This window comes from Saimiri boliviensis, chromosome 16 (assembly GCF_048565385.1).
Source record: "Saimiri boliviensis isolate mSaiBol1 chromosome 16, mSaiBol1.pri, whole genome shotgun sequence".
Taxonomy (NCBI): Eukaryota; Metazoa; Chordata; class Mammalia; order Primates; family Cebidae; genus Saimiri; species Saimiri boliviensis.
This window is the reverse complement of record NC_133464.1, coordinates 57747636-57766381: the sequence shown is the minus strand read 5'-3', so window position 1 is coordinate 57766381 and position 18746 is coordinate 57747636. Positions and strand designations below refer to the sequence as shown.

Here is an 18746-nt window from a genome sequence, read left to right as displayed (position 1 = left end):
TACGAGATAGCATACTACAGCAATTCAAATGTTTTTAAAGAACTTTTAGTTATTGGGCATATGCTGATGATGGAAATTGAAAAATGTGAAATACAGAAGACACTGTTTAGAAACAGACCAAAATACACACAGGATTTTAGAACATGGTAAAAGTGGCAATTCAGTTTGGGGGAGAGATGGCTTATATTCATTGGAAAGAGCTTTGCCTTTCTTGTAAAGCCCAGACACAGACCACTGACTCCAAGACTGGGGGAGATGTGGAACCCTGGGAACAGAGAGCCAGCCTGCCTTCTGTCCCTCTGCCCCTCTGCCCACATGGGCACGCGGCCTTAGGCCCCCAAAGTGAAGCATGGACCTAAATGTAAGAACCGAAAGAAGAATCGCTTACCCTGATAAGTAGTAGGCTCTGTAAAATGTGTTCACAACCCTTAAAGCAGTTATTTTATTTTGGGAAGACACTGTAAGAAACCGGGCGCGGTGGCTCAAGCCTGTAATCCCAGCACTTTGGGAGGCGGAGGCGGGTGGATCACGAGGTCCAGAGATCGAGACCATCCTGGTCAACATGGTGAAACCCCGTCTCTACTAAAAATACAAAAAATTAGCTGGGCATGGTGGCACGTGCCTGTAATCTCAGCTACTCAGGAGGCTGAGGCAGGAGAATTGTCTGAACCCAGGAGGCGAAGGTTGCGGTGAGCCGAGATCGCGCCATTGCACTCCAGCCTGGGTAACAAGAGCGAAACTCCGTCTCAGAAAAAAAGAAAAGAAAAGAAAAGAAAAGAAAACAATCCTAAAGAGAAAAATATGTATCAGTTGTAGGAAGATATCTATAGGTGCTCCATATAAGCAAAATATAAAAATGAAATGGCTAGGGTCTGCAGCCGCTGCCTGGTGGGTGATAGCAGCAGCCATGGATGGCTTTGCGCAGACCAACCTACAGGTGACTTATAGGAGATCTACATATTGAAATGTAAATTCACACATGAGGTCCGTTGGAAATGCCTAAATAAAAATAATCTTTTTTTTTTGTTTCTGAGCCTGGGGGTGGGGATCGTGGAGTCGAGTGGGGGAGTTGGGTGGAGGGGGAAGGGGTCTTTCTACGTCGCTCACTGGTGCCAAACTCCGGGGCTCAAGCAATCCTCTCACCTCAGCCTGGGAAGCAGCTGGGAATACAGGCAGGTGCCATCAAGCCCGGTTAAATGTTTCCTCCCAATTAAAAAAACTTAATTTGTGTGGGCACATAGGTGTATATATTTATGGGGCATATGGGATATATTGATACAGGCATACAGTGTGTAATAATCACATCAGGGTAAATGAGGTATCCTCTTTTTTTTTTTTTTTTTTTTTTTGAGACAGTGTTTCGCTCTTGTTACCCAGGCTGGAGTGCAATGGCGCGATCTTGGCTCACCGCAACCTCTGCCTCCTGGGTTCTAGCAATTCTCCTGCCTCAGCCTCCCTAGTAGCTGGGATTACAAGCATGCGCCAACATGCCCAGCCATTTTGTATTTTTTAGTAGAGACGGGGTTTCACCATGTTGACCAGGATGGTCTCAATCTCTTGACCTCATGATCCACCCGCCTCGGCCTCCGAAAGTGCTGGGATCTTTTTTTTTTTTTTTAAGAGACGTCTGGCTCTGTAGCCCAGGCTGGAGTGCAGTGGTGCAATCTCGGCTCATTGTAACCTCCACCTCCGAATTTCAAGCGAATTCTCCTGCCTCAGCCTTCTGAGTAGCTGGGACTACAGGCGTGTGCCGCTACGCCCGGCTGGTTTTTGTATTTTTAGTAGAGACGGGGTTTCACCATGTTGGCCAGGCTGCTCTCCAACTCCTGATCTCGTGATCAGCTCGCCTCGGCCTCCCAGAGTGCGGAGATCACAGGCGTGAGCCACCGCGCCCGGCCAAGGTACTCGTAAAGGGAAAAAAAAAAAAGCAGCATAGGTAATATTGACTTCAGCTGTCAAGAGACAATGCCATAAATATTCATTTGAAAAAGAGGGGTTACATGATTGTTTACAATCATTAATGAACATGGCAACATTCTGGATACTGACAAGAAAACTGCTACAAACATGCAGGCATAATGCACAATAAGGAAGTCCAAGCTGTGGTCGGGGCTCCCTCGCCTCCCTCTAAGCTCTGAATTTAGAAGGATGTGGACCGCCTGCCGATCAAGGGTTCTAAAAGGCCGGCTGCGAATGGACCGCCAGGGGCGCTCCACTCACTTCTCCACGTCCCTGGGCGCACCTCCGAGCCGCGCCCGCTCCGGCCCAGGCCGCTCCCTCCCTTCCTCACCTGCCCCGTCTGACGCTAGGGGGCGCCGCAGGCTGCCCGGCGCGCAGCTCGCTGCCCCGGAGCGCCGGGGCGGGGAGGCGGCGGCCATGGACCGCTTCGTTTGGACCAGCGGCCTCCTGGAGATCAACGAAACCCTAGTGATCCAGCAGCGCGGGGTGCGAATATACGACGGCGAGGAGAAGGTAGGGCGTAGGCCGGCCTTCCCGAAGGGCTGGCGGAAGGTCCCCTGGTGAGCGCGCGGCCCTGCTTGGCGCGGCCCGGTTCCCGGTCTCGCTCCCCGCCCTCTGCGGCCCGGCCGGCCTCTGTGCGGTACCAGGCGCTCCTGCCCTCCCTACCGGCCGGTCGCGCGCGGCCTGGGGCGGTCGGGCGCCCTCCCAGCGCGGTTCCCGACTTTGGCATGGTTCCCAGCAGGCGCGGATCGCGGCCGCGTCCCTCGGCCCGGAATGCTTCCGGGCGCGCACCGCCGCCGTGCCCGGCAGAAGGCGCGCTGTGGGTCTGCGGGCGCCGGGCGGCGATCGGGCAGCCGACTTCCTCGGCGTGGTTCCAGACCCCCTGACGACACCCACCGCGGCGTCGGCACTGGACGGCCCGGTTCCGCCTTTCTGTGAGGAGGGCGCGGTGGCTGTGCCGTCCGTGCCCCCGCGGAAGCCTTAGCTCGGACCTCGTGCAGGCGGAGGGATTAGCACATCTGCCCTGGGCAGAGCGGCGAGGGGTGGCGCCGACAGGATTTCCTAAAGAGGTGTCGGTGTCTCACTGGAATGCCCTTGCCAGAGGCTGTTGGGTTTTTGTTTTCTAATGGCTTTAGAAAGGCGTTGTGAGCGTCTGTTTTGTAAAGTGTTGTATTAATAGTAGACGATGCCTTGTAATGCAAGCATAAATATTCGAAGGTGCGTTTGCAAATCGAGAGGAGAAATAGGAAGTGTAAGTAAATATTTTGTAGGTAGTTTTGTGAAACTACGAAATAGTTTCTGTTCTGGATTGAAATGTATAAACTGCAGTTAGAAAAAAATTTAAACTCATTTACCCACAAGCATTTTTGGTTTCCACAAGTTTTAATTTGCTGCCTCTCTTCTCTTGCCGTTTTGTTAAGGACACTGCCCGCTGTACTTGAATGTAAATTCCTCAACTTATGGCTTTTCCTGGTCAGTGCTTACAGCTATCTAGAGGCACAGATGACATGGGGCCCAGGTCCGCTGACTCCCTTAGGGCATTTTCCATGGGCTGTATTGCCTGTATTATTGAGTAAAGGTCCTTTCCTTAAATAATTTGCATGGGCCTAACTTCATTTACTGCCTTAGCACTACTTAATTAAATTAATTAATTAATTTTGAGACGGAATCTCGCCCTGTCGCCCAGGCTGGAGTGCAGTGGCATGATCTCGGCTCACTGCAACCTCGGCCTCCCGGGTTCAAGCAGTTCTCCTGCCTCAGAGCCTCCCGAGTAGCTAGGATTACAGGCGCCTGCCACCACACCAGCTAATTACTGTATTTTTAGTAGAGACGGGGTTTCACCATATTGGCCAGGCTGGTTTCAAACTCCTGACCCCAAATGATCCACCCGCCTGGGCCTCCCAAACAGCTGGGATAACAGGCGTGAACCACCGTGCCCAGCCTGCCTTGGCACTTCAGCTAGCTTGATCTCAACTTGAGTCTTCCATTCCCGGATTGGAGTGGCAAGCTACTTTTTTTCCTTTTCTTACCAGTTTACATCTTTGTCACTATTTTAAATGGGAAGGCTAATCCACCTCCCCTTCCTCCGCGTTTTGATTTTGCCCTTCCTGAGAGGAACTGAATGTTGACAGTGGCAGATCTGTCTCTAGAGACTCCTCCAGTGCCAGTCCCTGAAGGGAGCACTAGGAAGTCATGCTTTTGCAGAGCGTGGCATACTACTATTATGTGGAACTCCAATATGAAGACTAGGAACACTTTTGCTGGCAGGCAGTGTAGCTGTGATAGATTCAAAACAATGTAAAATAACAACTGTTAGTACTTTTATATGAAAAATGCGTTGTCGAACCAGCAAGTTCTAATTTTTACTTTAAAAGTTTTGCTCATTGTTTTAGCAGACAAGTATATAAATGTCAGAGGTTTAAGAAACGAATCATGGGGGAAAAAATGCTTTAGACCCTGTGATCTAGTCAGGGTCTTAACTCTTCTAGAGAATTAACTCTTCTAAAAGTTGAAACTTGAGTGTAGCTCTAAGAGGAGTCCCCTCAGCACTGTGTCCCAGGGCTGAACTGACTTAGCCACTTGCTGAATTGTCTTGAAGCTACTTGGTCCCCAGGCTGAATGAGGCACAGGCTGACTCCTGGGGGAAAGTGCATTATGAGGTTTCCTTCATCTATTGAAAGGTTTCCAGACCTCCTGTGGTGCTAAAGACTATACAAGGCTACACATCAGCCCCCAAATCTGACAAAGTTAGTCTCCCTTTTAGGATGCCTCACTAGCTCCTTTGACCTGGGGACTGCAGTCCAGATTGCTTAGCCTTCATAGCTTTGCATCCCAACCCACTCCCTGCGCAAGTGCACCCATGGCTGTTTTTTAGACTGGTTGGATGCTCCTGGAGCACAGGTGTACCTTGCTCATCCTTGTATCTCCTGGCTGGTTGTGGGTGTGAAACACATTTTTTAAAGACCTGAATAATTAAAATACCTACTATGAGCCAGGAGCTGTACATGTCATCTTACTTCATCCTCTCACCAGGAATATGATGTATTTTACTGAATAAGAAAGTAACGCTAAGACATACAGTGAGTTGCCTAAGATCCACAAAGATAAGATTTAAATCTCTGTTGATCAGACTCCCAAAGCCTGTGCTTTGTTCATGTGAGCTGCAGTGAAGCAAGATCATGCCATTGCACTCCAGCCTGGGCAACAGAGATTCTGTCTCAAAAAAAAAAAAAAGGACTTCATAATATAGCAGTCACCAGTGCCACTCTTGATGTAATGTTTAATACAGCAAATCTTCCCAAAGACGAGGAAACTGAAACCCACAGCTGATACTTGAGAAAACTGTGAGCTGTCCAAGGTCATACAACTAGTAATTGGTGGAACTAGAATTGCAAACCAGAGCCAATGGACTGCTGTTCCCACTGCCCAGGTGTCTCTTATGAATACACGCATGCTTGCTTGTTTATACAGGCATAGTTTTCATGGTCTCATTCTGACTGGATAATGTGTTACTTTCATAAGCACTGTAGACAGGTCATTTGTTTGAATTCACAGATGCTTCTGTAGCCTCAGCTAATTTAAAAGATAATGTAAGGTTAGTAATGTGTAAAGTGGCAAGTTGGCCGCATATGTCAGAAAATTTAGAAAATGTTTAATCTTTTTCAGCTAACAATTTCACGGTTAGGAATTTACCTTTGAGAAATAGAGATGTGTAAAAATATTACATATGAGAATGGTTATCCTAGCATTATTATACATTACATATAATATTATTATATGTATGGAAAAATTGGAAGCAATCTAAATGCCCACCATAGGGATTGATTAATTAAATTATGGCATGGGGCCTGGCGAGGTGGCTCACATCTGTAATTCCAGCACTTTGGGAGGCCAAGGCTGGAAGATCACCTGAGGTCAGAAGTTCAAGCCCAGCCTGGCCAATTTGGTGAAACCCTATCTCTACTAAAAATACAAAAAAATTAGCTGGCTGTGGTGCCAGGCACCTGTAATCCCATCTACTCAGGAGGCTGAGGCAGGAGAATCACTTGAACCTGGGTGGCAGAAGTTGCAGTGAGCTGAGATTGTGCCATTGCAATCCAGCTTGGGCAACAAGAGCAAAACTCCATCTCAAAAACGAAAAAAATTATGGCATGTCCTAATTAGCATGAGGAATTGCTAATGATAGGCTGCTAACTATATTTTATAACTATACTATTAATAATAGTTACAAAACTCTTTCATATTCTATTTAAAGGTTATACGTATATATACATAAATATCTGTGTATATATACATACACACTCTGGCTGGTATGATTATGAGTTATTTCATTCTTTTTCAGACTCTAAATATTTTCCAGATTTCAAAACTGAACGTGTATTATTTGTATAACAGAAAAAATGTAAATTAAAAAGAACAGTGTAAGAACTTTTCAGTGAGTGCTGAAGTTAGATCAATTTTTAAGCAGTTAAAATTATTCTAGGCTCTGAGTGGTATAAGCAAACCAGCCTAAACTTGACTATTAGGTTTAGATCTTAATCCATTGGAATCCCTACAGGGAACTATTATACAATTTCTTCACTTAGAGCAGCAACATTTTACATTTGCAAATTGTTAATTGACGTAGCAATGGAACATAGTCTGGCTCCAGCCTTAAATTAACGTGAATATGCTTGGATTTCAGTAAGATAACCTGCAAATTTCTTAATCAGAAACTAATATGTTCTATAATGCAACATTATGTACTCTTAGGATAATTAAATATATGCTTTTGGAAAAGATAAATTTATTCATTGGCAAAGAAGAGGTTTTTAAAATATTGTAAACTCAGTTACTTGGTTTTGCATAAATGATATTAACCAAAATGTTTGAAGCCAGACTGAACTAACTGCCAACAGTACATATGTTTTATTTCTGATTCTGAGAAAAACATGGACTCATAAGGTCCATTCTCTGACGTGTTGAAGTTCGTTGGTGGGACAACCTCTCATGAAGTGTATTTAGACTAGATGGTTCAGAAAGTCTGTTTTCATTAAAGTTTACTAACCATATCATTATTTACTACTTAATAACATTAAAACAATAATACAATCAGGCCAGGCGAGGTGGCTTACACCTATAATCCCAGACTTTGGGAGGCTGAGACAGGTGGATCACCTGAGGTTGGGAGTTCGAGACCAGCCTGACCAACATGGAGAAACCCTGTCTCTACTAAATATACAAAATTAGCTGAGCATGGTAGTGCATGCCTGTAATCCCAACTACTCAGAAGGCTGAGGCAGGAGAATCACTTGAACCCAGGAAGCGGAGGTTGCAGTGAGCCGAGATCGTGCCATTGCACTCTAGCCTAGAGAACAAGAGCAAAACTCCGTCTGAAATAAATAAATAAATAAATAAATAAAACCATCAGACCTTACTCTTAGAAAACAATTTTTAAAATGTATGTCAAGAAGTGTGTTACTTATTATACAGGGACTTTTTGACACATGTTCCTATGTGTGCTTGATTTAACAAAAAATGATTGTATATACAGCTATATATACAGTTCAGAGTTACATGAAGATATACATGCCTGTGATCAATCTTTTCTTTTTATTTATTAGACATGTAATAAAGCTGTTAAGTATGGATAAACCAAAAGGAGAAGCTTGAAATAATCAATAATCCTACTATGCATAAACACTTACTTTTGGCATGATCTGTGTGTGGAGTCATGCTATATGTACTATTTTGAGACCTGCTTTTTTCTATATTAGTATCATAAGTCTCTATGTTATCGATCACATATATAATTTATTATTTTTTAAATTTAAGAAGGATATGTAATAATGCTCCAATTCGTTATTTACTTTACAAATATTTTTAACATGTTATTTTAAACTCAAAACAATTCCAGTCTTATTTTAATAAACTGGACCGTCACTAAAATGCTTTCCTTAGAGTTTATGTTGTAAGGCTGCCTTATAATGGGACTAGCCTTGTAACTTTTTTTTTTTTTTTTAGTTTGGACTTAGTGAGCAACAGATGTAACTTTTAAAATAACTGAATATTCCTAGAAAGGACACAAGCAAGCCCTATCTCATGGCAAATTTTACTTTCTGGTAACTTTAGTTAATAGAAGCTTCTAGTACATATCTTGTTTTTAACAGAAACATAAGGGTTTAATTCATTAATCTCTTGGATTCCAACTCTAACGTTTGCTTATTTATATTACTTTCAGGGCATAGTAACAAGTAGTGATTGTTAAAGATTTGGTCCTAAAGACCTAGCTGGCATTTCTTGGTGATTGTATTGTAGTTTTGAAGAACATTTTAAAATTTATATTTTGACTAGGCCATATATACCCAAAGTGTATGTCCTAGTCAGCTTGGCTGCTAAAATAGAGTACCATAACCTGGTGGCTTAAACAACAGGCGTTTATTTCTCATATGTCTGGAGACTGGGAAGTCTAAGATTAAGGTGCTGGGAGATTTGGTTCTTGGTGAGGACCTTCCTGGCTTGCAGATGACCATCATTTCCCTGTGTACTTGTACGGTCTTTTCTCAGCATGCACTCATGGAGAGGAAGCCCTCCTGTCTCTTCCTCTTCTTATAGAGATACTAGTCCCATCATGAGGGCCACACTTCATGACCTTCGAAACCTAATCACCCCCAAAGGCTCCATCGCCAAATACCGTCACATCAAGGGTTAGGGCTTCCACATATGAATTTGGGAGTTTTCCTTTAATGCTAATGGGTTTAATGCCTTCTTAGAAAGGTCTTCTTCACTCAGATTACTTAAAAAATTATCTCATGATTTTTTTCTAGTGCTTTTATAATTTTTTCTTTTTTTATTCAATCATTTGATCCATCTAGAATTCATTTTGGTGCATTATATTAGGTACAAACCCAGATATAAGGGTTTTTCTTTTTCTACCTGGCAACCCAGTTGTCCCAGTGCCATTGATTGAATCTCCATCTGTATTTATTTTTGTATGTATTTGTATCTATTCCTGGATTTTGTTTTTATTAAAAATGTTATGAGTGCTATACATGAATTGAACTGCAAAAAAATTCAATCAGTAGTGAAGTGTAGAGGTAAAAAAGAGCTCTTTGCTTCCTTTCTACCCCTTTCCTCCCACTTTTTCTGAGATAGTGATTGTTAACATATTATAACTGTGTGTTTCTTTTAGACGGTTTTCACTATGTGTGTATCTGCAAACACACGCATATACAGCATATGTAATAAAATTGTATATTGCTGTAAATCACTTTCTTTCCCACCCATCCAATGTGTTAGAGTTTCATGGAAATCCATGCAGTTCTACCTCATCATTTCTATTTATCTTTGCATGGATTGCAGAGTATGAATGTGTATCATACTTGGTTGTTTGCATTTTCTTCCAATTCTGTCAAGACTATGCAGATAGCTTATGAAGTATGTAGCATTGATTCTCTTTAATTTGTGATAAGCCTATGCTAAAAGTAAAATGTTTATTTATAAGATTAACTTAGTGTTGTATAATTCATGAAGAAAATCTGAACTACCGTTATTAATATTTTGTGATGCTCTTTCTTTCTAGATAAAATTTGATGCTGGGACTCTCCTTCTTAGTACACACCGACTGATTTGGAGAGATCAGAAAAATCATGTAAGATATAGTTTTTGCATCTGTTGTAGGTTTTATTTTGTTTATCTATTTTTTTAGAGACAGGATCTCGCTGTGTTGCCCAGGGTGATCTCTAACCTCTGGGCTCAAGTGATCCTCCTGGCCTCAACCTCCTGAGTAGCTGGGACTATAGGTATGAGCCACAACGGTAGGTTTTAAATCTCTAAAGTGTTTTCTTCTTTTTTTCATTTCTGGTAAAATTTATATAATGAATGCAGTAATAAGTTTTCCTTTTCTGAATGACAAAAGAGTGTGTCCCATATAATTTCTCTGAATGGAGTGGGAAACAGGAGTTAGCGTGTTGTCATTTATTCAGTTCCAGAAAAGTCCATGTAGTTACTGGATGGAGAATCACGTTTTTTAAATACCAGTCAAATTCTACTCTATATCTGAATGTTCCATGTGTAACAGGGGAATAATTCCCCCATCAGTTGTGAGGGAGTCTTTAAAAAGAGCTCGTAGGTCCTTAAAACCACTAGTTGTCCTAGGTTGTTGTTGAGAATCAGGAGGCTAGGTCTGCCAGCAAGTGCATGCTTTTACCTAGATACTGAGAACTGTTTCTGAGTCAGCATGTATTCCCCCACGCCCATTTTATTTTATTTATTTATTTATTTTGAGACAAAGTCTCACTCTTGTCACCTAGGCTGGAGTGCAGTGGCACAGTCTTGGCTCATTGCAACCTCTGCCTCCCAGGTTCAAGCGATTCTCCTACCTCAGCCTCCTGAGTCGCTGAGATTACAGTTGCCCGCCACCATGCCCGGCTAATTTTCGTACTTTTAGTAGAGACGGGGTTTCACCATGTTGATCAGGCTGATCTCGAACCCCTGAGGTCCTGATCCATCCACCTTACCCTCCCAAAGTGCTGGGATTACAAACGTGAGCCACCGTGCCCAGCCCGTTTTTTTTTTGTTTGTTTGTTTGTTTAAGGAAGGGAGAGTTATATGTATATAGAGCTGATATCTTTATTCCCAAGAGCTTCAACCTGAAAGTATATATACATTAATTTCAGCATTGCCAGTAAAATAGCTATCTCATCTGTGCTTTTATTTTCCTGATTGTTCCCCCAAACCCCATGAAATTTTAGTACCACAAATTAACTGTATACTGTACTGTAGCCCTTGAAGAGCTGCTGCTAACCATTATAATATCTAAATTTTTTCCCCCCGGGGAACTAACTTTTGTCTCCTAGGTCTGATATTGCCCCTGTTGATAATGCATGCCTTAGCGCAGGAGTCCCCAACTCCACCAGGCCGCAGACCAGTACTGGTCTGTGGCATGTTAGGAACCAGGTCAGATAGCAGGAGGTGAGTGGTGGGTGAGTGAGCATTACCACCTGAGCTCTGCCTCCCATCCGATCAGCAGAGGCATTAGATTCTGATAGGAGCGTGAACCTTATTGTGACCTGCACATGTGAGGGATCATGCACTCCTTATGAGAATCTAACGCCTGATGATGTGATGTGGAACAGTTTCATCCTGAAACCACAACTCATGCTCCCCAGGAAATACTGTCTTCCATGAAACCAGTTCCTGGTACCAAAAAGGTTAGCGACTGCTGCCTTAGACTGTTAATATTGTCTAATTCCTTTAAAAGTAATATATATTCAGGAAATAAATCTTTTTGGGGAGGATAGCATGGATTATTTTAAACCGTATGTTTATAAGTTAATCTTAGTATAATTTTTTGATCATCATATAAAGAGGTCAATTTGAACAAATCTTTAGACTTATTACATTGTTAGTCATATATAAAAATTAAACATACTGTTTATGTATGTTAAAACTTAAACATACTGGCTAGGCACAGCGGCTCCTGCCTTAATTCTGGCACTTCGGGAGGCCAAGGCAGGGGGATCACTTGAGGTCAGGAGTTCCAGACTAACCTGGCCAACATGGTGAAACCTGGTCTCTACTAAAAATACAAAAATTAGCTGGGTGTGGTGGTGCTCACCTGTAATTTCAGCTACTAAGGAGCCTGAGGCAGAAGCATTGCTTGAACCTGGGAGGCAGAGGTTGCAGTGAGCCAAGGTCGTGCCACTGCACTCCAGCCCAGGTGACAGAGCAAGACTCTGTCTCAAAAAAAAAAAAAAAATTAAACATGCGAATAAAGGGATGCTACATCAGTGTTTTCTGTTTAAAACTATTAATAGTTGTATGTGGGCATATGAGTGAAGTGTGGAAAATTATAAAGAAGAGAAAGTCATCTACATAAATGCTCTCCTTAAAATTGTTCTTGATGTATCTTTCATTTTTTGCTTTCACCGTAAGAAAATATTACAAGTAAAAAGTTTTCATAGAAATATTACTCATAGAAAATACACCCATTGTAAAAACAAAAGCTAGTCACAGCTTCTTTTAAACTTCTTATGTTCTTCCACACAGGAAAATGCCACCACAGTATTGTTTTCATTTAATTTTTCCTTAAGTTCCTTTAAGGAATAAAATCATTATTGTTTTCCATTATTTTTATTAAGGTATATGACACTGATTAATGCTATAAAACAAGGATTTCTGACAAGTGTTATGGATGTTGGGTAGAGTCTTTGATTGAGCTACTGATTCCCTCCTAGGAGTGCTGCATGGCCATTCTTCTTTCCCAAATTGTGTTCATTGAAGAACAGGCGGCTGGAATTGGGAAGAGGTAAGGTCTATATAGTACTGTCTTTATTCACAGAAAACATTTCCTGTCATGCTATTGGTCAAGAGGTCCTATCTTAGACTCAATGATGTGTGAATTCATTCTTAAAGCATGAATAAAGTACCTAGCTTTGCTGTAATATCTTTGTTTATTATACATGGGTCATGATAAAGAAATGTGGCCCAGTTCTCATTATCTTTCCATAGACACTTTGCTTTCACATGCCTGTGTACCTTTCATTTCATACTTAAAATCAGAAGTAATCTATTGAAAAAAAATAACTGACTTTGCTCCTGTTTCTAGCTGATCATTAAGTTTGTTTCTTAAGTTTGACTTGTTCAGATAGCAAGATTAAATAGCATATAATAATGATTATTGTACAAAGCAGGACATTTATCAGAATAATAGGGGGTAAAATGAACAGTTAGGTCAGGGCAACAGGGATACAATCGGAGTGTCCCAGGCAAGCCAGGAGATGAGGCCACCCTGGCATAAAGGCCTAAGTTCAAATGCTCCTGTTTATTCAAATGTACTGAAAACTTGGCTTTATATTTTAAGTACATGTAATTGAGGAGACATGTGAACAAATGTTATCGGCATGGGAATTTTTTTTTTCCTATGGAGGCTTATCTTTAGGTTTAGCTTAACTAGACACTTCAGTAGAAGTTAAACAATGTTGAGCTTCACTGGACATGAAATGCATGCCTTGATCATAATGTTATGATTTACTGTAAAATATTTATTTGACATAAAAGAAACTAACCAACATTTTAAAAAGATTAATAAACCATAGTTTTTTTAAGCCATAGATTTTTAGGGCAGATTGTTTTTATGATTTATATTTCTCCCTTATCACTTTTCTCCATTGTATTAAGGTTGTTCCAGGTTATTTAATTTTCCTTTCCTGTGTTCCAAGGAAATCTAAACTAAAAGAAATATTTAAAATATTTACCTTCACGTTAGTGTCGTATTTTTTAAACATCTCCAGTGAGGAGGACTTCAGTAATATGCCAAGTTAACTTTTCTCAAGCATTCTCTTTAGTTCTCAGCCCCTCCCCTCAAACAGCTATATTTGGTTGGATTTCAGGATGTGTATGTTTCACCTTTTAACATCTCTGAACTAAAGATGCTTCTTTCTCATTTCATACACAAGGGAATAGGTGGCATCCTTACAAGGCTGGCCCCCACGTATTCATATTGACAAGGCCCAATGCCTGGTGTTTCAATTTTACAGTGATATTTAAGTAACCGTATGGTTCAAAAAAAGTAAAAGTAAAATTGAGTAAATAATTGTGTATCTATAGCATGATTAATAAAGAAAAAGCACTAAACTAGGTACCTGGTGTGCTTAGAGTTTTTTAGTTTCCCTAGTTTTTATGGAAGATTGCTTATTGACCAGGTTGAAGAAAAAGGAGGAAAACAGAGTTATTAAGCTGACCAAATATAGTGGTATTTTTGGAAGATAGTGGTAGTCATAAAGATAATGGTAGTTTGTGTTCTTAGAGCCAATGCATTTTGGGAATTCTTTTTGTTATTGGGTATCTTTCTAGATCATGCAGTTGATTGAGTGGCATTTTCCAGCAAATGACACTGTAGAATGTTAGCTTTGGATGGAGTTTTAATAAAGTATCAGCTGGCCATTTTTACAGATAAGTTTTCACATTTTGTTTTCAAATGAATAAGGTTGTATGCTTTGGCAGAAATTATAGGCCCCCTTGTAACCTCTGGGGATGTTTGTAGTTGGAAAACCATAATCATAAACTCAAAATTTTGCAGATTTATTTTGACCTTATTTTCTGAAGCAATGCTTTAATTTATAGAACTGGTAACTTGAAGCTTTTTTGGTTCATAGCTTGTAAGTTTTAAGTAGAGAGATTTTTGAGAGCTTCATTAATGTAGAACTAATACACACTTTAAAAGGATGCTTTTTGGGATGTTTGTTTCTACATGAATTGTAAAAGTGATTTTAAATACATTAAAAGTTATGAAGGTAGAATTTTTTTGTTTGAAAGGCAATTCAGTATATTACATTTGTTGTTTCTTTAGTGCCAAAATAGTGGTTCATCTTCACCCAGCTCCTCCTAACAAAGAACCTGGCCCATTCCAGAGTAGTAAGAACTCCTACATCAAACTGTCCTTCAAAGAACATGGCCAGATTGAGGTAAGTTTCTATATGAATAAAATCCTACTAGAAAGGTGGTGTGTGTGTGTGTGTGTGTGTGTGTGTGTGTGTGTGTGTGTGTTGTGGCTTGTTAATATGATGGAAGGTAGTATTATACAACGTGCTGGATTTCACCATATTTTTACAATAAAATTTTTATTATCTTAAGCCTTAGCAGTGAATGGTGAAGTTTAGGTTTCAGCAGGAATGGGAAGCAGAGGGTGTGGTCCCAAGGAAGGAACAGAGGCTGGAAAATACACTAAGTCATGCCATTCGCCTACTAGCACAGTTTTCAGTGACGTATTGTAGTTAAAGGAACAGAGTGTAAATGCAGTGATATGTTAAACTGTCTCAGTATCTGAAGGTTCCCCAGCTTTAAATCAGTCTGTCTGTCTTGATTAACTCCAGTTAATCTTACTCACTTAAGTACTTTTCTGCAGTACGATAGTTTATATGTTCTGAATAAGTTGCTGTACAAGAATTCTTTTTTTTTTTTTTTTTTTGAGACGGAGTTTCGCTCTTGTTACCCAGGCTGGAGTGCAATGGCGCGATCTCGGCTCACTGCAACCTCCGCCTCTTGGGTTCAGGCAATTCTCCTGTCTCAATCTCCTGAGTAGCTGGGATTACAGGCACGCACAACCATGCCCAGCTAATTTTTTGTATTTTTAGTAGAGATGGGGTTTCACCATGTTGACCAGGATGGTCTCGATCTCTTGACCTGGTGATCCACCTGCCTCGGCCTCCCAAAGTGCTGTGATTATAGGCTTGAGCCACCGCACCCGGCACAAGAATTCTTAAGACATTAGGAGTGTGTATTTATTCTCCCCATCAATATCATAAATTATTATTAATTTTTTCTGTAGCACCTCACCCAGTGTTCCTGACAAGTGATCACTAAGCAGATAATAAGTGATTGACTCAAGTTTTTGTCGTTGAAATTGAAAAATATGTTTGATTATTTGTGAGCATAGGTATGTTTTGGTCTTACTTTCTGGTTTTATATTTTAACTAGACAAATTATTCTCTGCTTCCCATGGAGAATGGTTGTATATTTTTCCTGGCACTGTGTTTGTTTCATTATAGATCAAAAACAATCCACATACACAGGATTGTTTAAAGTAAGTCTATTGATTTCATTGTCACTCATCTCTTTGTTGAGAATAGCCCACTTTATATAGAAGGTCTGTTCCTTCTCTTTTTTTTTTTTCCCCTTTGTGCTTTCTGAAGTTGATCCAAGAAAAGAACTTCCTTTGATTTTCTTTGATGTCTCTGAGAATTTTGGGCTTGCTGCAAATAACTGAACAAACTTTTATATTAAAGAAATGTTAGGCCGGGCGCGGTGGCTCAAGCCTGTAATCCCAGCACTTTGGGAGGCCGAGGCGGGTGGATCACAGGTCAAGAGATCGAGACCAGCCTGGTCAACATGGTGAAACCCCGTCTCTACTAAAAATACAAAAAATTAGCTGGGCATGGTGGCGTGTGCCTGTAATCCCAGCTACTCAGGCGGCTGAGGCAAGAGAATTGCCTGAACCCAGGAGGCGGAGGTTGTGGTGAGCCGAGATCGTGCCATTGCACTCCAGCCTGGGTTAACAAGAGCGAAACTCTGTCTCAAAAAAAAAGAAATGTTAAGTAATGATTTATACAAGGATGCCACAACCTGACTGACTCATTTAAAGCGTATTTATTTGCATAACAGTTTTACAGGCGTTTATCAGAGGAAATGACACAGAGAAGATGGGAGAATATGCCAGTTTCCCAGTCATTACAAACAAACAGAGGACCCCAGGTATTTTTTTTAACTATTTGGTAATCCAGTATTTTCAACTTTGTACTTAGATGTTCATTAAGAAAAAGATTCTGTGATTGTAGAAGTTCCCCAAAACAAAATACTGCAATGGTATTCTGATTTTAAAAATATATATTTTCAGCTGGGCATGGTGGCTCACACCTATAAATCCCAAGCACTTTGGGAGTTGAGGCAGGGTGGATCACAAGGTCAGGAGTTTGAGACCAGGCTGGCCAACATAGTAAAAGCCCATGTCTACTAAAAATACTAAAATTAGCTGGGCATGGTGGTGTGTGCCTGTAATCCCAGCTGCTTAGGAGGCTGAGGCAGGAGAATTGCTTGAACCTGGGAGGCAGAGGTTGCAGTGAGCCAAGATCGTGTCGTAGCATTCCAGCCTGGGTGACAGGGTGAGACTCTGTCTCAAAAGAAAAAAAAAAAATTTATTTCACAGCACCTAATTTAGTTCTGTGTAGACAGCAGACACTCAGTAAATATAAACGACTGCTTACCAGCATAATTCTCAGGGTGATAGAAGGAGAGTTCACTCATTGCATTCTGTTCTTCATAATCAGTGTGGCATTTGAGAGAATAAATAGTACAGCTGGGTGTTTTCCAAACCTGTCTAAGTTAATCGCCAACACTAGACAGGTACTCAAATGTATGACAATAGTTTGGATAATAACTGTTAATTAAGAACTGAAATTTAAACTGTGATTTTTTTTTTTTTGTATGTTTGAGACCCTATTAAGTATCTGGCCAGGCGCTGTGGCTCATGCCTGTAATCCCAGCTCTTAGGGAGGCAGAGGTGGGAAGGTAGCTTGAGCCCAGGAGTTTGAGACCTGCCTGGGCAATATAGCAAGACCCCATTCTCCACAAAAAGGAAAAAAACACAAAGACAAATAATAATAATAATAATAATAAGCGTAAGTATCTGATACATAATAGCTCGTCAAAGAATGAAAATGATAGGAAATTTAACATATCTAAAATGCTTAGTAAAATATGCCAGTTATTGTATATTTGGTTTTTCTTGAATGATTTGAAGATCATTATATACAGCAAGAAAGAAACAAATGTTTTGAAAGGAAGTTAAATGTGAGTGTATGCTGTTTTTCTTTGGTTCTTTGTGGGTCCTTTACCACTATTGAAAACACAATGTAGTTGGTTACAAAAAATTTTGTTTCCTTCCTATTTTGTATGTTTTATTTTCTACTTCTTTTTTTTTTTTTTTTTTTGCAGCCAGGAAGAATAAGGGCTGTAGGAATTGTAGGCATTGAAAGGAAACTGGAAGAGAAAAGAAAAGAAACTGACAAAAACATTTCTGAGGTAACTGTTAAGTTCTGGCTCTCCATCTATTCCAGCCATTTGTGTGTATTCTTTTGGATAGAGCTGTGACTAATTCTCTTATGTAATTTAGAATATATTTCATTTGCCTGAAGCTACATAGTCTCCTATTCTCTTTAACAGGTCTACCTCGGGCTGGCAAAATCTAACCAAAACCTTTTTCTAAAAGGAATAAAAAAGAAGTGCAAATTTGTTTGCTGTTAGAAAACATCATAGAACGTTGTGTGTAGATTTTAAAGTCTAGATGGAATTGATTGGAGGATACTTCTAATGAGTTCAGGGTTCTCTGTATAATTATTTTGGAAGTTGAGGTAACTTAGTTAAGAGAAAAATGCTGTTCTGTGGCCACTGTCTGTGGCCAGATACCACACCATTTTATGTTGATGACCACTCAGGGATCAGACACCAGACATCAGTAAGAATGGCTCAAACCAGCCCATGACGTCTACTAGGAGACAGCCTTGAGCATGTACCTTCCAGTGTTTCTGAGGCTTCATCCTGTCTGAGGAAATTCAAGAGAACGGGAAAGAACTCTAGTTAAAAAGACCGTTATGCATTGGATTAGTTAATACAGCTAAACGTATCATTGGTTTCTATGTTTATATAAAAAATGGTCTCTTGTTTTTTTTCACAAAATGATGCTTTAAAGTAAATCTTTGGTTTGTTGTTTTTTTTTTGAGACGGAGTTTCGCTCTTGTTATCCAGGCTGGAGTGCAATGGCACGGTCTCGGCTCACCGCAACCTCCACCTCCTGGGTTCAGGCAATTCTCCTGCCTCAGCCTCCTGAGTAGCTGGGATTACAGGCACGAGCCACCATGCCCAGCTAATTTTTTTTGTATTTTTAGTAGAGACGGGGTTTTACCATGTTGGCCAGGATGGTCTCGATCTCTTGACCTCGTGATCCACCTGCCTCGGCCTCCCAAAGTGCTGGGATTACAGGCTTGAGCCACCGTGCCCGGCGCAAATCTTTGGTTTTTATAGTAATTCATAAGTAAAATTCTGCTGATGGTTACTGTTCAGAGAATTTCAAAGATTTATGTCAATCAAGTAAAGTCTAAAACTACAAATAGTTATTTGAATACTTATTTTGGGCTCACTAATTGAAAATATAGATTACTGTTGGAGAACCTAGGGCATTTGACCTATTAAGTGCCCATAGTAGGTTTGTCTGGTTGTGTATCTATGGCAAGGCTGTGTTTTCCTTCTCCAAA

The 18746-nt window shown here is 40.7% G+C and overlaps 1 protein-coding gene across 1 annotated transcript in view; it reads left to right on the top strand.

Moving 5' to 3' along the window:
- The first annotated feature begins 1515 nt into the window (after window positions 1-1515).
- VPS36 (vacuolar protein sorting 36 homolog) overlaps window positions 1516-18746 on the top strand; it is a 39219-nt gene continuing 21988 nt past the window's right edge. The window contains exons 1-6 of the mRNA XM_010337919.3: window positions 1516-2472; window positions 9521-9589; window positions 12177-12247; window positions 14291-14405; window positions 16102-16191; window positions 17431-17517. Coding sequence (XP_010336221.3) covers window positions 2149-2472; window positions 9521-9589; window positions 12177-12247; window positions 14291-14405; window positions 16102-16191; window positions 17431-17517 — 756 coding nt within the window. The 5' untranslated portion in view covers window positions 1516-2148. The remainder of the gene's footprint in view (window positions 2473-9520; window positions 9590-12176; window positions 12248-14290; window positions 14406-16101; window positions 16192-17430; window positions 17518-18746) is intronic.